The sequence below is a fragment of the Sinocyclocheilus anshuiensis genome, unplaced genomic scaffold (genome assembly GCF_001515605.1).
Source record: "Sinocyclocheilus anshuiensis isolate Anshui unplaced genomic scaffold, SAMN03320099.WGS_v1.1 scaffold1265, whole genome shotgun sequence".
Taxonomy (NCBI): domain Eukaryota; kingdom Metazoa; phylum Chordata; class Actinopteri; order Cypriniformes; family Cyprinidae; genus Sinocyclocheilus; species Sinocyclocheilus anshuiensis.
The window spans coordinates 83,352-104,328 of record NW_015551081.1 but is presented as its reverse complement, the minus strand read 5'-3'; the positions used below and the strand labels follow the sequence as shown (position 1 = coordinate 104,328).

The window sequence follows — 20,977 nt, the reverse complement described above, 5'->3', positions numbered from 1 at the left end:
CAGAGCAGCACGGACACCACTGTCCTCTATCCACTCAAAAAAGAAGAGAGAGAAAGAGACGTTTCCCCAGCAGGAGGACATGACCTTCAGTCTATCCCTGCATCCAGCCCCTTTAGCTTGCAGCCGCAAACACAGCCCTCTTTAAACCACGGCTCTTCGCTCAATTACGTTGCAGGTAATTTGTGTGGTATTGGAGATTAAAGTTTAATTAGGGTGACTGTAGTACTTTGGGCCTGGGTTTAATATAATCTCGGTGAACTGGCTGCTTGTGAAGTGCCCTGATGTCAGGCTGAGGTAGATGGGATCCAATGCCGCTTTTCATCAACAAAGAACAAAGAATCCCGACTCCCCCAGCCCTCTACTGGCTTGGCTGAGATCCACCAGCACATTTTCACTCACCCATCCCTGTCCACACTCCCCCACCACACATACACACTCACAGCCCCCTAGCAAACAGCGGCACAGAAGGTTTGGACCGAGAGAGACAGCAAGAGAAAAGCAAAACGAGAATGAAAGAGAGCGGGAAATAAATATGCCAAAGCCAGTGCGTCCCTTTGTCTTGGACCTCATTCGCAAGCCGCGGACTCTCTGAGCATCAGAGAAAGCATTTCTGACAGAGCAATCGTATCGTTGGGCACTTTTCAAAGAGCAAATCCTCTCCCCCACCACCCACCCCAGCCTTGGCAAGATAGAACGACTCGTACGTGCTGTCAAAGAGCATGTTGTTGCGTGGATGTGTGCATTTGCGTTCCGAAGGAAGTGAGTACAGAGGCGTGTGGAGGCGGTCAGCATTAGGGTCTAAAAGAAGCCAAACAATAGATCCCAAACAGGATTTTACAAGACATTGGGAGCCTTGTCCCAAAGTCAATTTGATTCCACTAGATGAGGATGCCAAGAAGAAAAGAGGGGGGGAGGGAAATCAATGACAAAACTGCCTGGCAATAAACGATCTCCATTCCATCTTCAACCATCTATCCCTCCCTCCCTTCCTCATCTACTATCTCATTCCCGCTTTGCCTGCAGTCTACCCCTTCACCCTGCTCTGATTTCATCCATGCTGTCAGTGGATTGCTGAAAGAGAGGCTTTTAGTGTCAGTCCATCTGGATTTTCAGCGCTAGAAAATTCCCCTGCTCATTCCTCAGGTAACAGGACGGTGGTTGATAAGGCAGAAAGTTGGGATGACATACATGGAGCATGAAGAGACCGGGAACATCAAGGGCACCTTCCGGGAATCGCCCGAGGTTCTGCCACAAAATAGAAAAGACCCCAGCATGTGCACCTCTGCTACCCTCCAAACCTTGCCACCAGTTAGTTTTACACCTCTTTCTTCTTTTCTCCTTTAATTGTATTATAATGTCCTTTATTGTGCATCCTCTACCTGGCAACCTTGAATTCCAGCCAGTTCTTTCACTCATCCTGCATTTAGACCAACCTAAGAGCCCAAGCCAAGTGAGTGTCCATGTCAGCTGTCATTGCTGGAGCAGAGCACGACGGTGGTTGATGGTTCTCTCTCCGAGGGGCGTGAGATGAAATGATGATCTGCTATGTAAAATAGATCAAATTGGCACGATCTTGTGGCCAAGCTTCAGAGATACGCAGATTTGTCATTCAGACAGAGTACAGTGACTGTTATGTCCTTCTACTAAACTGCCCGTCTGACAATTATGGCAGGGAGGTAAACAGATAGATAGATATCTATAGCCGGGTTTCCATTATAGATTTGCGCAAAACTTTTGAAATATTTTATAAATGTTGAAAAAAAACCTTTTGAGAATTGACAGCGTTTCCATTAACCGATGTTATGTGACTATGTTTCTTGGAGGTTATAGTACATTAAAGAATGACCATGTGACTTTTACGTACTTCAGGTGACTTGTAAATGTGGGAAAAAAACCTGTTTCCATTGCAGTTTTGCGAAATATTCCTTTTTCGAATTGCCTGAAAAACCACCTCATGTGAACGTAAGAACTTTTTTGTGATATATGGGAGTTTTTGCACAATTGACGTGTTTCCATTAAGGCGTATCTTCAATTTGCATTTTCAATTTGCGCAATTTGAAGGGTCATGGAAACGTGGCTTATTCCACGCTGGGAACTGATAGCAATGGAAGAATCGAAAGCTGCCCATGGGAAATGCGATGGAGTAAAGCACAAAAGGGGTAGAGGTGTGTGGATAAACATGGGCTGTGTTTCAAAATCTAGTGAGCTAACCTAGACAGCATGTTTGGGGACCATATGTAAATGCAGCATTTTGGGGCAGTCAGCTGAGGTAGTGACTTGTCTGCCCAGATAGCATGTTTGGATATCGTGCAGAATTTTTGGGCATCAAAGCCTACTAGACAGCATTTTTAAGAACCACTAAGGAAACACTAGAAAACACCTAAGAACCAATGCGTGTTTTGCCCAGAAACACCATCTAGATAGGCAGCTGATTTGGTTTTGAGCCAAGGCCTTTGTCTGTCACTGCTCCGCAGCTCCTGAATGCAACAACACACGGCGTCGTCTCAAGGTCACTGCCAGTGTGTCCCCCGCTTCAGGGTAGAAAGGTTAATCTGTAGTTAAGGTGGAGCCAAAATAGGACAGAGCAGGGGTGCGGTGCAGAGATATGAGACCGAAAGAAAAGATGTGTGAAAGAGAGAGAGAGATATCGGTAGTGTGAGCGACACTGCGACCGCTTCGCATCATCAATTAGCCGAGCTGAAGTGGCGTGCCTCACAGGGAGAAATAAATGACTGTGCCCTTATTGAGCGCAGCAAGGCATATAGCATTTCAGGCCAGTAATGTCATTGTGCCTTTGTACCAGCGTTATTGATGAAGTCTGTCTCAAAGAAAATAATCCCTCGGCACGCCACCATTTGAGACTTCTCATTCCGTCTGAAAGATCAATGTAAGCGATCTTCGGGACGGAAAATGTGCTGGGAGAACGAAACGCATCGAGCGTGAGTGCGGGCTGGGGTGTGGACAGCGTGGCCACAGCGGAGCGCTGCAGCAGAGAGAGGGTGAGATCAAAGCGGAGCGCTGCTTCACTGGAGCGCAGCACTGGGAGACTAGAGCGCAGCGGTCTCACCTGCCGCAAAACCTCCCCCTCTCTACATCTGCTGCACCTCACCCCTTCGCTAGGCTAATGTCCTCTCCTGCACACGCAGACCTGCTGAAGAATATCAATCAGCCTCGCGCCCCAATTTATAGCAGCTCGTTCTTTTAAATGTAGCTTCGCAATTCCCCAGATACTGTGTGCCTGGTTATATGCGCACGTACAGGCTTGTTCCTTGTTGCCACGGAGGTTGTATCTAAGAATTGAGAGATGTTATGCGCCATCAGCAGTCGGCGTTTATGTTTAAGTCCGCCATAAAGCAGCTTAAAGCCTATCGTGCTGGTGCAAACATGCACTTCAATCTTATTTAGGTCTTATTCGGGCTCTCGGAGAGGAGCTTTAGAGCTGATTTACCTGCGTCCTCACAAACACACACACCTCACGTCTTTCGCCTAGTATCACATACTCTAATGCACAGACAAAAATCGATCACAGGGAGAGGGCTCTCACCATGCCATTCCCAGCACCCTCTCTGAACAGCTCTTATTTCAGACCCCTGAGGTGTGATGCCTTGGGCACCGCTGGCACAGATGAAATGGGCACCAGGCACTTCACTGCAGGGAGGGCAGGTTTGCTTTTTCGCTCCCCTTAGCGTCACCATGCCAACGGTGGCAGGTTTCCGCATTTAAAGGGCACTCTCTGCAGCCTCTTAATAGAGGAAGCAGCAAAATAACTCAATGTATTCGGGAGGGAAAGCGTTGAGCGCAATACTAAGCTAATTGGAGGATTTGTGTCTTCTGCGCAAGTCATTCTAAAGTATCGCCTGCTTCCGCAGTCATTATCACATTGTTGATATTATGACTCATGATTTTTGAATGATGAGGTTGTCAGTAAAAAGAGTTATGTGGAACATCGCCACATTTGAAAAGGTCTTACGTAATCTTTTATCACATAATATGTATAAGCAGTCATATCTTTTTTTCAGTGACTACTGACAAATTGTGTATACAGTAAACTCTTCAAAAAATGTGTAAGTACAATTTAAAACTGATTTGTGTGAAGTGTTGTCCTGCAAAATAGAAACAGCAAATGAGAACTATATGGTGTAGATGGAAATGCTTACTGCAAACTATTGAAAATTGTACATGGGATATTTTAACTGAATTGGAAAATACATGAAATTGATTCATTTGTAATTAAAAAAAGCTATAATAGTGTACTCTTTATTGACCTTTCCTTTTGTCTTGTAATAGATATGCGGTAACACTTTAGTATAGGGACTAATTCTCACAAGTTGCTTATTAGTATGCCTATTATTAACATATTGTATGTTTATTAGTAAGATACTTATAAAGCACATATTCTGTATGACCATATTCTACATCCAACTACCTTACTAACTATTAATAAGCAGCAATTTTTATTGAAGCAAAAAAAGTTGATTGAAGCAAAAGTCGTAGTTAACAGTTTGTTAATAGCGAGAATTGGACCTTAAAATAAAGTGTGACCAGATATGCTTATTTACTCCATTTTTTCAAGGTAAATCGGTGAGCAAAACAACAACACTTGAAATACCGTGAAGAAGAACAGAATGTTCTAGACATTCCAGGTGTCTATTGCAGATAATGCCTTCCACCCTTTATTTTCTGGAGACTGCTGTTTCTCTGTATGGTTCTGTTCTTTCAAAGGTCAGTAAAAAGCCGCAGTGATGTCAATCAAAATGACATCTCTGAGAGATAGGCCTCACGCCTGGCCAATACAGAAAGTCCAGTTGAAAGCTTCGGATCTGATTAGCATCTTTCAGTCCACTGTGAACCATGCAAAGCCATATGAGCCATCTCTGGAAAACCTTATATAATAATATTTTTTAACCCCAAATCATCTCTAGAACATGCTATTTGCCTTTGGATTCAGGTTGTAAAGTACGTTTTTACTAAATGAATGCATCTAACTTGTATGTGTGTGCAGTTCTTGCAGGAAACAGATTAAATTTGATCCTCAAATTCAGTTCATGTCCTTAACGGACTGCGCAGAAATTGAATCGACCCCCTACCCTGACCTTCACTCCCACCCTCTTTTCCTTCTTCCTTGGCATCTTCTTTCCTGACTCAATGTTTGCTCTGGTTGAAAGCTCCTTATGTGCAAATTGTCTTTCTTGCGCCTTGTGCCCCTCAATCTCATAACTAAGCTGTTTTATGAAGGATTCGGAAAATGCCAGAGAGCTGGTTTATTGATTTATTATTTCTCAAATCCATCAGTGTGAGAGTATTCCTTCACCTTTTTTCTAAAGCAGGGAATTTGTATTAATACAGATCTTGACTGCATGTGCTCCAAACAATATGAAGCCTTCATAGGAATCCTCCAAATCAAATTAGAACGTCATAAGTGACTGTAGTGGACATAAACAAACGCTAAAAGAATAGAACTAAAGTACTTTTCAGTACTAAATAATAAATTAGAGTTACAAATGATATTTCTTTCAGATATTTTCACTTCTTTCATATGTTTCAGAAATTTTTTATATTTTTAAGAGACCTTTCAACATTCCCTGCATAATCCATAGGAAATGCATAATTGAGACATGATTGCCCAATGCTCAATCTGAGAGCGACAGTGAAACCTGCCTCCAGAGGTAATGTAATCAAGGAAAGGTTATTGACTGCATTTGAGATAAACACACATGCAGACATAACAGAGCGTATTTATACATGCAGTCACTCTACCATTAATGAATGATTGCATTTTGTAGTGAAAAATCTCATGGGGAATTCTGCCTTAAAGTACGTAGAAGCTCATTGAGCTCACAGCTGGCTTAAACATATTCCTCCACAGTCTCTGTTTCTGCATCAAAAAGCCTCAAAAATACAACATGAAGAAGAAACACTGCAAACAGCACCTATGAATCAAGTAAACAGGAATAGAATTTTACCAACATATCTGTTTTTTAAAGTTGGCATCCATTCACACCTACTTTGTAGAACTACAGAAACTAAGTTTGAGAAATATAGCCATAGATTTGGACTCATTTTGGATATGGGCCAGTCCATGCTGCTACAGTAATGGTTAGTTCTACAGTAAGAGTATCTTTGTCATTATTGGGCACCCCAGGAGACAAATTCTGCCCTCTCAGCAGACCTAGAAAACTTACTGTACCTTTTAGACCATGCTCTCAACAGATCTGTGGCTGTGTCAGCAACACAGCCACACACACGTCTTTAATCAGCTGCACACAGTGGATGCCATGCAGTATGTTCAAGCAAGATGATCTGAATGCCAATGATTCCAGAAAAAAGTCTTTGTGTTGGAACAAATTTAATGTTTAACTTAAACATATGAATGCAGTTGCAATAATATGCGGAAGGGAAAGCAGGATCAGTCATGTCACTTGCTCACTCTGGCCAGCTTGTACATTCCACCACATACTGTATGCATTTTTTTAAGGCTTAAAGCATAGATCCCGAGTGGTCCTATTTGGGTCACTGTGTAAACAAGCAAAGCAGCAAACAAGCACAACTGAAGCAGTAGTGGATGGTGGGGCCTCTCGGGAGGCTGCTAAGAGGGGAGCACGTTGCTCTTGGGCCTGATGGCTTCAGACAGTGTGCTAGTGAGATGAATAATGTGTGTGTCTGATGGGACTGGGCAGCCATCCCTCGACAGGCCTACAGCACTGGAGTGGAGAAATAGAACAGCCTCCATCTATGCCTACAAAACACACACTTGCTACTTTGAACTCACTGCTGAGAGAAAAGAATATTACCAAAAAATCGCATTGCCAACTGTATCAAATTACTGGGCAAGATATATGCAAATAGCGCAGATCAAAAACAAAGTAACACCAATAATAGAATCCTTTTATTGCACATGCACAATATTGAATATAATGCTGGTTTATTTTAATATAACACTTCATGAACCAATAATAAAATGCTTTGTTTGTTTGTATACATGGTCCTCATGAACACATCTTTTAAAACCATTGTGTGTTTAAGAAAATTAATAATAATAATAATAATAATAGTAATAATAATAAGGTCGTACTTTATTTTAAGGTCCAGTTCTCGCTATTAATAAACTCCTAATTTGCTGCTTATTAATAGTTAGTAATGTAGTTGTTAAGTTTAGGTGTTGGGTAGGATTAGGGATGTAGAATATGGTCATGCAGAATATGGGCTTTATAAGTATGCAAACAGCCAATATGTTAATAATAGGCATGCTAATAAGCAACTAGTTAATAGTGAGAATTGGTCCCAATACTAAAGTGTTACCTAATAATAATACTGTAGCTGCACCTATCATAGGTATTTACCACAGAGGATGCTACCACCAACATGTAGACTAGAAAGGCTCAGATTCCTAGATTAAATAAAATACAACAATGATTGATTGCAGCTGCAGTAAGGGAGAGTAAAATGTTATAGTCTCACTGAGAGATATATGATTTGATTTTATGAATGACAGAGTGTGTGTATATTCTAATATGATTTGTTTTAGGACAAACACAGCAATGAATTCAAATTAATTGAATGAGAGAATGATCACTGATAAGAAAAATAAACCACTAAGCACAGCCTCTCTCTTTCTATTTGTTCTCTCTCTTTCCAAAGAGCCCCCTAGCTGGAGTCATGCAGTCCTTCAGAGAGCGGAGTGGTTTCCATGGCAACCAGCACTGCTACCAGCAGGAACCTCAAGAATTATCACGCCTTGAGAGTTATAGACATCATCACAGCCAGTCCAGACAGGGCTACGAGCCACACTCTCTAGCTGCTGCAGAGATGTCAACATCGGGAGCGGGTTCTAAAGACTGTTATGGACAGCAGACCTATCCTATCTACACCAGCACCAGTGCTAATCAGACTAAAAAACCTTATAGAGGAGCCAAAACTCCAAACCAGCATCTGCAGGCTGGCTACAGCAATCACATGGGCACTGGATACACAGCCCAGTACATGAGTGAAGGTCACTTGCAGCAAAAATGGGATGAGTCACCTCAGATGACCCAGTTTGAGCAGGACATGGTGGGACGGCTGGAGTCTGGGGTCAGTGGGTCATCCCAGTACCTAGAGCAGAACATGCTAGCTCAAAGTCTCTCTCAAAGTCAGTGCCATCTACCTTCGCAGTCCTCTGCCCCAACCTATACAAGTCCTCATCAACAGGGCCTCCCACCCAACCCAGCACCATCTCCTTTAATGTATCCACAGGGTCACCTCAATTTCCCCCAGCACTCGCAACACCCGTCTTCATCTTCGTCATCTTATATGGAGAAATGTAATGCAATGCCGCATGGCTATAAAGGCTATGGTATACCACCTAATGCCCAGTATGGAAGACATCTTGGCAATCACAGCAGTCTAAAGCAGAGTGGATACAGACCTCAGAATAATTACGGTTATCAGCAAACTCCATCAAGGTCTGGATTTGAACAGGGCTCCCTGCAAGGAATGTCTGGTACACAAGAGAACCTTCAGAAATTCCAGCACTACAATCAGCCCCAGCAAAACTACTGCATAACAGATATTTCTGTAAGGTCACCAGAACAATACTATCAGAACTGCAGTCCAAGCTCTAGTCATTCACCTGCAAGGTCTGTGGGAAGGTCTCCCTCATACAATTCCACACCTTCCCCCTTAATGCCAAACCCTGATTCATTCCAGTATGGCCAACCTCCCATCAACCCCGGGGCTTCATCATCCACAGGTCTGCAAGACCAAAATATGCTGATGCCTCCTCATACTCATTCATCACCCAGTGTGAACCACCAGTCCCAGAGCTATTCTGGCTCCATGAAAGAACGATTTTCGGAAAAGCTCTTGTCCAACCCCAGTTTGTGGAGCCTCAATGCCCTGACGTCTCAAGTTGAAAACATCTCAAACAATGTCCAGCAGCTGCTGGTGTCCGAGGCCCTTATGGCTAACAAAAAGACCAGCAAGCGAAATCATCCAAAAAAGGGAGAAGACTATAGAGGTCAGTTAAAGGGTATGGAAGAGTCATCTTGTCCTGATAACCAACATGGTCCTCCTCCATCCGATGCTTACACCATTTCAAGGTCCATGACAGCAGAACTGCAGGAGGGAGGATACTCTAGCAGCACTGAGGACCAGATGGACAGGAGCTACTACTATTTTGGTCAGGAAAAAGGTCAAGCACAAACCCAGACACACTCACGTCTCAGCCTTGACACAGTGTCTACTTGCTCATTAAACTCAGCTGACGATATATCCGTTAGGTCAGGTGACTCAGCTCGAAGTCTCCAGAGTGTAGTGTCTGAGGATAATCTCAACTGTGACCCAAGAGTACAGAGAGTACTGACTGGAGAGGAGCCCAACAGCTCTCTCCGTTGCATTAGAGATGAGAGGTCTCCTATCAGTGTAACAGCTCCAAGTCCTATGAAACAAGAGAGCAATTCACCACCAGACATAAAGCATTCAGAGAGCACTCTAAAGGAGAACTTTGAGGAGTCAGCATGGACTGAGAGGATGGCTAATGAGGAGGAAATTGGACAAAGAAAGCTGTCTGCAGAGCATGAGTGCAAAGGAGAGGTTGCGGAAAAGCAAGAGACGTGGCTGGAGGATGAGAAAAGTCCTTCTCTTTTTCATAAAATAAACAAAGCAGTATTAGAGGAAGCATACTCTTATGAAACAGAAGAAAATATCTACCAAGGGCTGCAAAACAAATTTGACTCAGAAAAAGAAAACTCGTCAGAGATGGACTGTTTTTCTGAACTTAACCACAAATGTAATGAAGGCACAGAAATAAAATCAGAACATTTCAAATCAGAACCACAGACCAATGCTGAAATGCTTGTGAAAACATCACCCAGCGATTCAGGCACTGATCTGTATTTGCCGGAGAAAGAAGAAAATTCAAAGAGTGAGGATTCCATAGAGAACCTCACATGCACTGATGAACCAGTGGACACCCTTGAGGAGCAGCCGTCTGTCCTCTCCCATAATTCCACTGAGGTGAGAGATGAAAAGGAGAGTTTGACAACCTCAGTGGAGGTCGTTAATAATAGAGCAAGACCACAAGAGTCCTTTGCAGAAGTCTGCAGTACATTTGAGGAAATGGGAAACATGCCACAAGTCAACACAGAAACTGCAGAATGCTTTGCCCAGGACACACAACAAAGAGACAACGATAGGAGGTCAGCCACATGTGACATTGCACCTCAGCCTCACACTGCCAAGAGTGGCTTCTCAGCTCTCAATGAGAAAACAACACCTTTGGCTCAGGCTAGGGATCATCACATCGATCGTAGTGATGCAAAGGTACTGGAGCCTGACTCTCCTCAGTTGCCGGGCAAGTCAATACTGCACTCTGCACCATCTTGGGCTGACACCCCACCCTCTCCCAAGAAAGGGGATGAGGATATGGAACCGGGAATAAACTGTCCCAGTGCAGTGACTCCCTCAGCCAAACCAGAGCCTATGGCCCCATCTGCACATACAAGAATGTTCGGTAAGAAACATGCACGGGGCAGGAGAAGACTAATGCATTCAAGTGTGGGAATCAGAAGGCAGCTAAGTGTAGAAGGAGACATTGCTCCACCTTCTGCCCAAAATCCCAGTATGCCCTCCAGCAAAAGCACCCTTATTCTTGACCAGATGGAAACTGCCCACCAGGATATTAGCAGTCAAACACCAAAACTTGTGACAGAGAGTTTACCATCACGGATGTGCACTCGCTCCTACGGTTCACAAAGTAGCCCAAAAGTCTGCCCTCAAGAGAGAAAGAAACCAGGTCCAAAGCCTGGTCCAAAACCAGGTGTGAAGCCAGGGCCAAAACCAGGTCCAAAGCCTGGTCCAAAATCAAATCTAAAACCTGGACCGAAGCCTAGTCCAAAATCAATTTCAAAACCTGGTCCAAAACCAGGACTTAAACCTGACGTTATGCCCAGTGTAAAACCTGGTCCCAAACCAAGTTTAAAATGCACTGGACCCACAGAAAACGCAAAGCCTGGTCCAAAATCTGCTTTAAAGCCAGGTACTAAACCTGGTCCTAAATCTGTTTCTAAACTAGGCTCAAATCCTGCAGCTTTAGCAAGAGAAATACTTGTTCCAAAGCCAAGTCAAACCACCGCAGAGTCAAAGACAATTGAGGGCTCAGTACCTAAAGGACCAGGCCGACCAAGAGGAATCACCTCTAAGATCAAATCAATAAAGCGAGATGAAAATGTTCAGATTACAAAAGACCATACCAAGGACACACACCGTACACATGAACTTATTTTGCAAGACGTGACCACAGCATTAACTTTGGACACACTTGTTGGTGCTGTGGACACCACTAAGGATGAAACTGTGGGTTCCACTTTGGAATCTACTCTAGACAGCAGTTGTGTGAAGTCCTTAGCAAGAGATCAAAAGTCCATGGTGCTGAGATCACGGAAACAAACCAGAGAAAAGCTGACTGAAGTTAAAGAGCAAGAGAATGATAAATCAACTGAGACACCTTCAGCAATGTTCATACACTCACAAATACAGGATGCTACTGTGGATCAGTCATGTAAGACTGAATCTTCAAATCTTGAATTACCTAAGCAGAAGGATATTTCTACAGATTCACTTCAACAACCAAATGAAGAGGTGGTTTGCCTCAAAAGAAAATCCAGTTTAATGTCCTCAGAAACCAAAAAGAGAAAGAAAGGTGTGCAAGAAAGTGAAGTGAAGACACAGGAGCCTCCATCAGATACAGTCACAGGAGTCCGTATTGCAAAGAGAAAGCGAAAGAGAGGACAACACTTGCAAGCAGAATCTGAAAGCGCCACTGTGACCACTGATAACCCTCCCACTGATGATGTCAGTGACATGCCTTCTGTACCTCCTCAGTGTCCCACTAAAACCAAATATTTGCCTCCTCGGAAAGGCAGGGGACTTAAATATGAGGCAATGGTTCAGAAAATCACATCCCCAGGGTCCAAAAAGCAACCTGTAAATATCCAACCAGATACTGTACCAGAAGAATCAACATTAAAGCCAGTGCCACAGGTATCGGAGCAGAAAGAGACAATGAATGCCCCTGAGGTGACTCACGAGGTGGGCGAGAGTACAATAAGAACACAAGAGACCCAAAATACAGGAATTCAAACTCCAAGGAAAAAGAGGAGAAAGTGGGCCACTGTAGAGAGCAGTGATGCACCAGATGTAGCCCTGGAGGCCGGGAGCCTCGTTATCAACACACCAAGGCTAGCCAAACAGAGAGCCATTAAAAACAACCATGAGATGCATCTGAAGCAACGAAAGAGGAGAAGAAAAGGCATTGAACCACCAGAAAGCATCCCCATTGTGGAGCAACAGGAGCCTATACAGACTGATGTTTTGCCCCCTCCTCCACCCACCTTCTCTTTACCAGGTGAACAGACACAGTATGAGGAGCCACCAACAGAATTATGCTTACCACTAATAAAACCCAAACGAGGCAGGCGGCCATCACTCAAACTCAAACAGGACGAACTCTCAAGTCAAACAAATGACAAAGTAAAGGAGAAAAAAAAGCCTGGGCCAAAAAAAAGGGTTATGAATGTCCTCAGAGTTGTAGTGAGGAGGCCTAACATAAAGACAAAATGCAGCAATGATCTCTGCCCAACAGTGAAAGGAACATTATCAGACTTGTATTCAGCAGTGAGTAACGACAAATGTTCTTTTAGACCATATGTACACATTGACAGCTCTTTGGAGCCAGCATCTCTTTGTACCATTGTCAACAGGCCTGAGGAAGAGCAGATGCTCAGCCAGGTAAGAAAAAAGAGTGCAGCTAAAATGAAAAATCTAGTCACAGTTACCAAGGCAGTATCAAACTCCTCGGCAATGCTCCAGGGGCCCTTAGTTAACAAAAGCCTAATTGACAGGTGTCTAACGTGCTGCCTATGTGGAAAGCCAGCAAATTACAGAGAGCTTGGGGACTTGTGTGGCCCCTATTATCCTGAGGACTGCATACCACGAAAAATGCTGTCATCAACACACAGGAATGATTTCAGGCAAAACAGCAACTGTGCAAATGAGACAGAGGTCAGCTGCATCACAGAGCAAATGAACTCACAGGATGCATGTGAGAAGGATGCCTATCAGGAAGGGACAAGTGAAGGACACAGTGGGCATCCCAGGAGGGGGAAAAGGGCAATTAGGGAACAGATAAGAACCCGCCCCTCTTTGCGGATGAGGTTCAAAAGACTGCTGCTGTTGCAGAGAAAACTTAGTGGAACTTCTCCCTCTGCTGGTGAGGAGGGCAGTGGAACGGCTCTTCAGAGATTGCAGACGGAGGCTGAGGCGAAAGAGCACTGGGCTCATGAAGCTTGTGCTGTCTGGACCACAGGCATAATACTTGTAGGAGGCAAACTCTTTGGGCTGATGGAGGCTGTTCAGAAAGCTGCACATGCAGTAAGTGTTTCATTTAAATTAAATGCACTTCATTAATAACTTCCTGTACAGAGCAGATTTCAGAACATGTTTTGATGTTTGGAATAGCATACTCAGAAATAGCAATATACACCACACTGTATCCCACAATGTAATGTGCTTGACTCAAAAGAAAACAGAACAACTGTAATATCATGTGTGAGCTCTTTCTAAACACTGACAGAACACACACATAATTAGATTAAAAATAAAAATAACCACATTTCTGAGTTGAGGTTGATTTGATCTATATTTAAAAAAAAGAACCCAGTAATAATAATAATAGATACATTGACTCTAGTGGGTCTGGAATTGTATTAGTTATACTGTATTATTTGCAACTGGTGGTGGCTCAGGGGGCTGTCAGGGAAAGAGTCGATATTTTAGAGAGAAGCTCCTCAGGCTTTCTGTCTCATCACAGAAGTGCTCCAGGTGCCAAGGTGAAGGAGCTTCCATCTGCTGTAGCTGGAAGAGCTGTACTCAGAGGTACCATTATGTCTGCGCCAAAGAGATGGGTAAGAGTTCTGACACTTAGAAGTGTGCTCTGTGTTTTTGTACAATATTTCCTGTGCATCTAGTCACTCCACCCATGAAGCTCTGTTTAGCAACTAAGCAGGGTATGCAAGCATATGTAATTACTAGATTCCTCCTAGACTCATATACCATACTTTCAACTATTAACTTACTGAGCGGAAGGTTCTGACCAACAGGTTAAAACAACTAACAGCACTTTTATGTTTTTTTTTTTTGTGACATTTAGCTATAGGTAAATTTTGACACTGGTGCTACCAGAATAATTTTTCTATAAGGTACTTCACTTAATTATCCTTATGCGCATACATGACCATATCTAGTTTACCTACTATAATTCTTTTGACTAGTTGTTCCTTGGAAGCTCTTACTGCAGCTTCCAGGGAACTGGTTTGACTGATAAAAACCCGTGTACTCCAAATCCCAGAAGTTGCATAGAAATGGAACTGGCAGATATCGTCGGCTCTGGACAATATGCACCAGATGGTTCATGAATGCTCCATGGCATGTCATCCAAGGCTGAGACTAGTTCCCCTCCATCATGAATTTCTCTCTGCCATCAGAAATTGCCATCATAGAAAGTGGTGGTTACATCACTGGATATGGGTTAAGTCAGAAATGAGGGCGAACTGGCCTCGCTTTGCATTTCCAAAGGCATCTTCTAAATTCTACCTTTAATTCTTTGCCTTTCTTTCCTCTGTATCTTTTCCCAGGCTGCACATTTCAAGAAGAGACCTTCTCTATTAGGTGTCCGAAACACAAGGTAAGCAGGTGAATTGGTTTCACATGCAGCAAAGGACATCTCTGATCTAAAAGACTTCAGTGTCCTTGTAACATTCTACCACCTTCCTCACAACAGCGATGAGTGAAACTAGACAGCAGAGCACAGTTCCTCATCAGCACCATCTCTCAGGGCAACAGATGAGCCCTGAGCACATCTCACCCTTATCTGTCTGCTATTGACTGGGCAGCTCTCCACTGACAGGAGAAGTTAGTGAAGGGATGTTAATTAGACATTCTAGGCTCTCTCTCAGTCTTCTTGTTCCCCTTTAGGAGCCACAAACTTTAAAGAGCAGAAAAAAGAAGACATTTACAAGTGCTGCCTGATGATTATTACTCGATGGGGAATGGCCAAATTTTTCACTCAAGGTCTTGGATCTTGCCTGAAGCAGAAAGCCATCCAAAAAACGTAATTGCTCAAATCCAAGCTCATACTGACTTTTTTCAAATTCCTAAACCCAAAACATTCTGCATTATTTACTCACCCTTCATGTCATTCCAAACTCACTAACAGGAACATCTCTGAAGAATCTTTACACAGATCTTTTCCAAACAACCACTGCTCACCACTAATGTCAAGTACCAAAAAAGACCAAAGACCATTAAGAAGTCCATATGACTTGTGCATTATATTCAGAGTCGTTAAAACACAAGTGGGAACCAATAACGTCAATCCAGGTCAAGGTGCCATTTTGGTGCTATTGTAGATGACTGCTCAATCTGGTCCTGGTTATAATATGACTTCAAAAGGACTACTTCTCTGTGCTGTGTTTATGGTATTTTGTTCTTTTGGAGCTTGATAGAATTTTGTTGTATTTCAAAGAGCTGCATGAAGATTCTTCAGAATGTTTCCTTCTGTGTTCTACTGAAAAAAAAAGCATATGGGTTTGGAACAGCGCCAGAATTAAAGGAATAATCCATGTTCAACACAAATTAAGCTCATTTGATAACCCTTGTGTTATAATGTTGGTTAATATACACATTTTCAGTTAGCCGACTTGTTAGTTGTTGTGCCAGGCCAGTTGTGGTTGCAAAGGTGTTCTGAGTGTTTTTTATCATTACTCTGTGCAGTTGCTCAGGTGTTGTGGGCTGTTACGAGATGGCTACTCTATATATGGTGTTAGAATTTTTTTCACTGATGGCAAGTTACATGTCCAAGTTTAATACTTAGGGTTATTGTCTTGTTCAAATCCCTAACCTAAGCTCTCTGCAGTAATATTCATAATGCTCACCTTTGCTTAGATTCACATGCCTCTTCATTCTTTTTGTACTGTTCCATTTTGCTGGCCCATGCGCCACCTACAGGTAATCTGTGAACTACAACAGAGGTAGGTCAGGGAGAAAGAAAGGAAAAGAGATAGACTGAACAAGAAAGACCGAGAAAATGGGCATTGCAGAAAGAGAGAAAGAGAAATGATATTCAGCAGTAGTACAGCTTCCTCTCGGAGACAGCGAGACAAAACCTGGATGGAGATCAAAACACCCCGCCCTCCTCTCTCCCCCTCCCTTCCTCTTTCGCCCTCCCACGACAAAGGAAGAGGAGAACGGAATGAGAGAGAGACAGACAAACAGAGCAAAGAAGAAAGTTCAGAACAAGCAGAGCACACATCGGCAGGGGGATCTAAGGGCTTTGGGTCTCTGGGATGCCAATTTGCCGCTTTAATGAAAGCGATCGGTAGAGATATCACCCCTGTCCAGGTCTCCCAGGAAATCTCCTCCTCCTCTTCATCTTCCTCTTCTCCTCTGTGCTCACACGCACTCAGTGGCAAGCTCTGTTTTAGGTTCACGTGGCTTGAGAACATGACAGCAGCAATGCAGCACAGGCGATGCTTTAGGTCAGGCCGAAGGGGGGCAGCGCAGCAGAATGGCAAGAGAATGATGCCGTTCAAGCCCCATTTGAATTTCCTGACATGCCAGTTCTGGCCAGGCAGCAAAAGGATATTGTTAAAGTTTTGGGTACATTTAGGTTTTAGACTTCGGTTCTGCGTAAATAAAATGCTGCTTCCAATAAAATGTCGTTTTGCAATCTCTGATGATCACAGGAATCATCTCTAGTCACTGCACTGACTAGGTGACGAAAATGGTTAAATCCTATGCAAAGCATGCAGTGACGCAGATCATTTGAAGCACATCCGAAGTTATTACAGCTGTGATCGGATCACCCGAGATGGGTGATATTACCAGATGTAGCTAAACTTCCTAAGTTAAGCTTTTCGGGCTGAACTAACCGCCGATGTTTGTTTGGAACAGCAGAACGTTTGATGAATATCAAGGCAGTGCTTCCTTGTAAACACTGTAAAAAGGGCTGCGGCTGCGTCGTGGTGTGAGAGAGATGCTGATTACCCAGCCTGGTCTCATGTTTATACGTAGGTATTAATACGTAACATTTACAAGCACAAAACGTACACTTTTGTACGTTTTTATTAATGCTAAAACGTACAATTTAGATGTATTTCAACGTTTAAAACGTACAAATCGCTACGTATTTTTAGCTAAAAAAACGTAAAAATATTTACGTATCTTTTATATCATTAAGATATTCGTATCAATGCATTTTTTTTTTTTCATTTTATCAATAAGCGATTTAGATTTTTAGACCCCTTAACCTACCCCCAAACCTAAACCTACCCATTTTATAGCGAATATAAAAGGATATAAAACGCAAATGACCGAAATATGCAGGAAAATAACCATTTTAGTAAAAAAAAATAATTTAGTCGCTAATTCCACTCCTACCTATAAACCTAAACATTTCTGTACAGTATAAGAAAAACATGACAGACAGATAAATGCAATTACAATCATTTATTTATTGCAAACATGTCAAAAGCAGTACCAAAAGTAATCCAAATAATTATGCGTTGCACGCGCAGTCCTCTCTGGCAGAATACAGTAGGTTTGTGTGATCATTCAAACACACCTCACCAGAAACACGGCATGTCGCAATCTGTGACGAATGCAGGCGAGAGCCAATGAGCGTTCGATTATCCTGCCGTAAAACCTGTCGTTTGAAGCGGCAACATTTGAATTTGTAAAGAGCGTGTCAGTCAGCGCAGGCTTTGCTGCTCACAGTAACTGGACTCGCTGCTCGGGATGGAGAAGAAGATCGCTGAATAAAGGCTTGGATTTGGGTCTGTTCCTCGCAGTCGTATGGATTCGGAAGATTTGGATTACAGCGCACTAATAAAATTGTTTCATTTCGTATTTATGTTGTGTTTTTGGTGTATTTTATAGTTCTATTGTCAGTCACAGCATGTCGGAGAAAACGCCTTTTGTAGCCCATGGCAATCAAAGTAAACATTACATGACAAGTAAAGGTTAAACGATTGCAGAAATGTTATTTATTTCAAGGTTTAAAGTGAAGTCGTGTTTAACATTATGTAGGCATATTGAGCTGGCAGCAGAAATCACAACAAAACGAAATGTTATCATTTCATAAGTAAATTAGTAACGTTAAACAATTTAACAATGCAATTGAAAACAAGGTAATTCATATTACAACTAAAAACTAACAAAATCAATTCCGCGATTTCAATATTCATAAGGATTCATTTTTAGGTGTCAATACGTCAGTTTTGTACGTTTAAATTCTGAAAATACGTAAGTATTTGTACGTTTAGATGCGGAAAATACGTCAGTATTGTACGTTTTAGTGCCTGTAAAAACGTAAGTAAACGTACGTTTTATAGAACCACATTTTACGTAAAATACATACGAATTATCATGAGATCACGTTGGATTACCAGCGATGAAGAGCAAGAGGATTAGTTCAGAGATCAGAGAGAAAGCGAGGGATCGGACCCAGAGCAGAGGAGGGAAAGAACGAGCGCAACGGCAAGAAAAGCTGCGGAGGAGGAGAGATACATAAAACAAAAATAGCATCCATGCCAGCGCAATTAGGAAACGGTCCTGCAGCCTGTTTCAGAGAGCGGGCCGGCTGTAGATTGCTTTCATATCGGCGCAGCGGCCACTGCTCCGGCGCAGGCAATTAGAGAGCTCATGCAATGCGTGTGATGCACATAATGCGCATAGTGCGCCTCTGCTGCCGCACATAACACACGTCACGTGTCATGCACAGATTACAGATATATAACAACAACAATAATAATAATAATATCGTATGTATAATATATATGTCAATAGTAATACAAATAGCCTAATATTAACTCAATAATAATTGCAAAGATGTTTTTAAAATGATAATAATAATAATAATAGCTGTTATTATTATTATTATATTAATTGTGTTATTGTTGCCATTATTATTATTATTATTATTATATTAAAATATTTTTGTAATTATTACTATGAGTTAAATATTGTGTAAATTAAATATTGTGCAAATTTGTGTGCATCACATCTTTGTCTGTTTTACCGGTTATCTGCTAATTTTTTGGTTAATATCTTGTTTAAAATGTAATTTTTTTTCATTTAATTTAATTTAAATAAATGAACAAACAAGAAATAAAAAAAATAAATAAATAAAATAAACAATCAAATCCCAGCATTTTATTTGTATGGCGAGAAAATGAACAGGATAGAAATTAGGCATGGGAGCTTACATGAGTAACACATTTTCATGAAGAATTTTGACATTTTAAAACTAATGTTGATGTTTCTGTAATTGTATTAAATATGTTATTTAATATTGTTATTTAAAATTGTATAATGTAATTGTATTATTATATGTTTTAAAGTGAGACAAATCAACCAATGCCACAAATTCATTAATCCATTGCTTATACTGTTATTTTTTGTTGTTGTTGTTTTCCCTCCAAAATGATGTCACTTTCTGGAGGATGATGTCATATAGGAACTGGCTTTTGTTAGTTAAAGAAATATTACAAAAGACTAACAGCATGGAAAGTTGACGATGCCGTAAAATAAAAAAGTATTGTTTGCAACATTTCCATTTGAGTAGGGACAAATAAACACATTGTAACCTAAATAATTAAAAATTCACTTCACTTGTGATAAATGTTACTAATATGACTCTCCTCTTTAAAAACTGTTAATTCTGTATATTAAGACATATGGGGGGAGGGGATATGGGTTGGCTTGAAGATGTATTATGACCCAGCAATAGACATTTCTCATTCCTCTTAGACATTTCAAATGGTTCTGTTTTTCAGGCAATGTAATATCCCGGTGCATGAGGACTGGTGAATGTCACCTGTGCAGTAGAACAAGGACATGCGTATGCCTGTGTGCTGCGAGGCACTGTGGACACCCAAAACACAGAGAAAAACTGGGGCTTCAGTCGAAGCACAAAGATACTGTAGCAATACCGACCCAAGATCAGATCATCTCTGAATCCATCCATCCGACCCGGTCCAGACACAACAACCTTCATGACCAAACGCTGAAAAAGGGAAAGACGCTTTTGTTATGAATCCGAATGTGCCATTCTTCCATTTTATTCCGTGTTCTGGAGCGGATGTTATCAGTCGGGGACACCTGGTGGCAGATTTGGCCTGCTGCCCCGAGCACTGGCTGGCACAGACGCATTTCCGCTGTGGAAGGGGAATTGAAATTTGAAGATGTCATGCAACATGCACTCACTGGATGTATTTCAATGGACACTTACATGTTACAAAGAAGAAGAAAAAAATTAAATTGTACATGGTGTGCTTTACAGGTCTAAATAGTCTGATATCATAAAAAAAGAACATAAATGCATTATTTTAATATATTGCTACGCCAAGATGTAGGCTTATTTTCATGTGCATTTGAAGACAAAACAGCACCACTGAGATGTCCAACTGTGCATCCGGATGACTAAAATATCCTGCGTTCATGTTATGTGTATCAGCTGCTCAGCATTAAGGAATAGTTCTCCCAAAAATGAAAATTCTGTCATCATTTACTCGCCCTCATGTCATTCCAAACCTGCGTTTCTTCCGTGAAACAAACACAAAAGTGAAATTTCAGACTCTTATTTACGTTTCAGTCTGTATATGTCATAGTATTTATGGTGCATTTTTGTCAGTCCCCGTTGACTTTCATTTTTTTGGAAAAGGGCAGCTTGGACATTCTTCTAAATAACTCAAATGCACAAAGTCAGTCATATGGGTTTGAAACGACATCAGAACAAGTAAATAATATCAAAATTGTAATTTCTGGTTGAACTATGAGCTCACGAAAGCCTCAGTAATGTGAAACGATCTATACCACAAACAGATTTTACATTTCTGAAATGATGCAGAAGACAACGTGAAAACTGAAAGTGAGAATTCATAGT

At 41.9% G+C, this 20,977-nt stretch overlaps 1 protein-coding gene across 3 annotated transcripts in view; it reads left to right on the top strand.

Moving 5' to 3' along the window:
- rai1 (retinoic acid induced 1) overlaps positions 1-20,601 on the top strand; it is a 51,444-nt gene extending 30,843 nt beyond the window's left edge. For 2 of the 3 annotated variants that reach the window (XM_016452565.1, XM_016452564.1), the window contains exons 2-5: positions 7,639-13,407; positions 13,847-13,940; positions 14,670-14,719; positions 19,869-20,601. In XM_016452565.1, coding sequence (XP_016308051.1) covers positions 7,657-13,407; positions 13,847-13,940; positions 14,670-14,719; positions 19,869-19,877 — 5,904 coding nt within the window. In that variant the 5' untranslated portion in view covers positions 7,639-7,656 and the 3' untranslated portion in view covers positions 19,878-20,601. Of the gene's footprint in view, positions 1-1,246; positions 1,309-7,638; positions 13,408-13,846; positions 13,941-14,669; positions 14,720-19,868 lie in introns of those variants that run through there. The other variant, XM_016452563.1, reaches the window with a different exon arrangement.
- Positions 20,602-20,977: the final 376 nt, after the last annotated feature.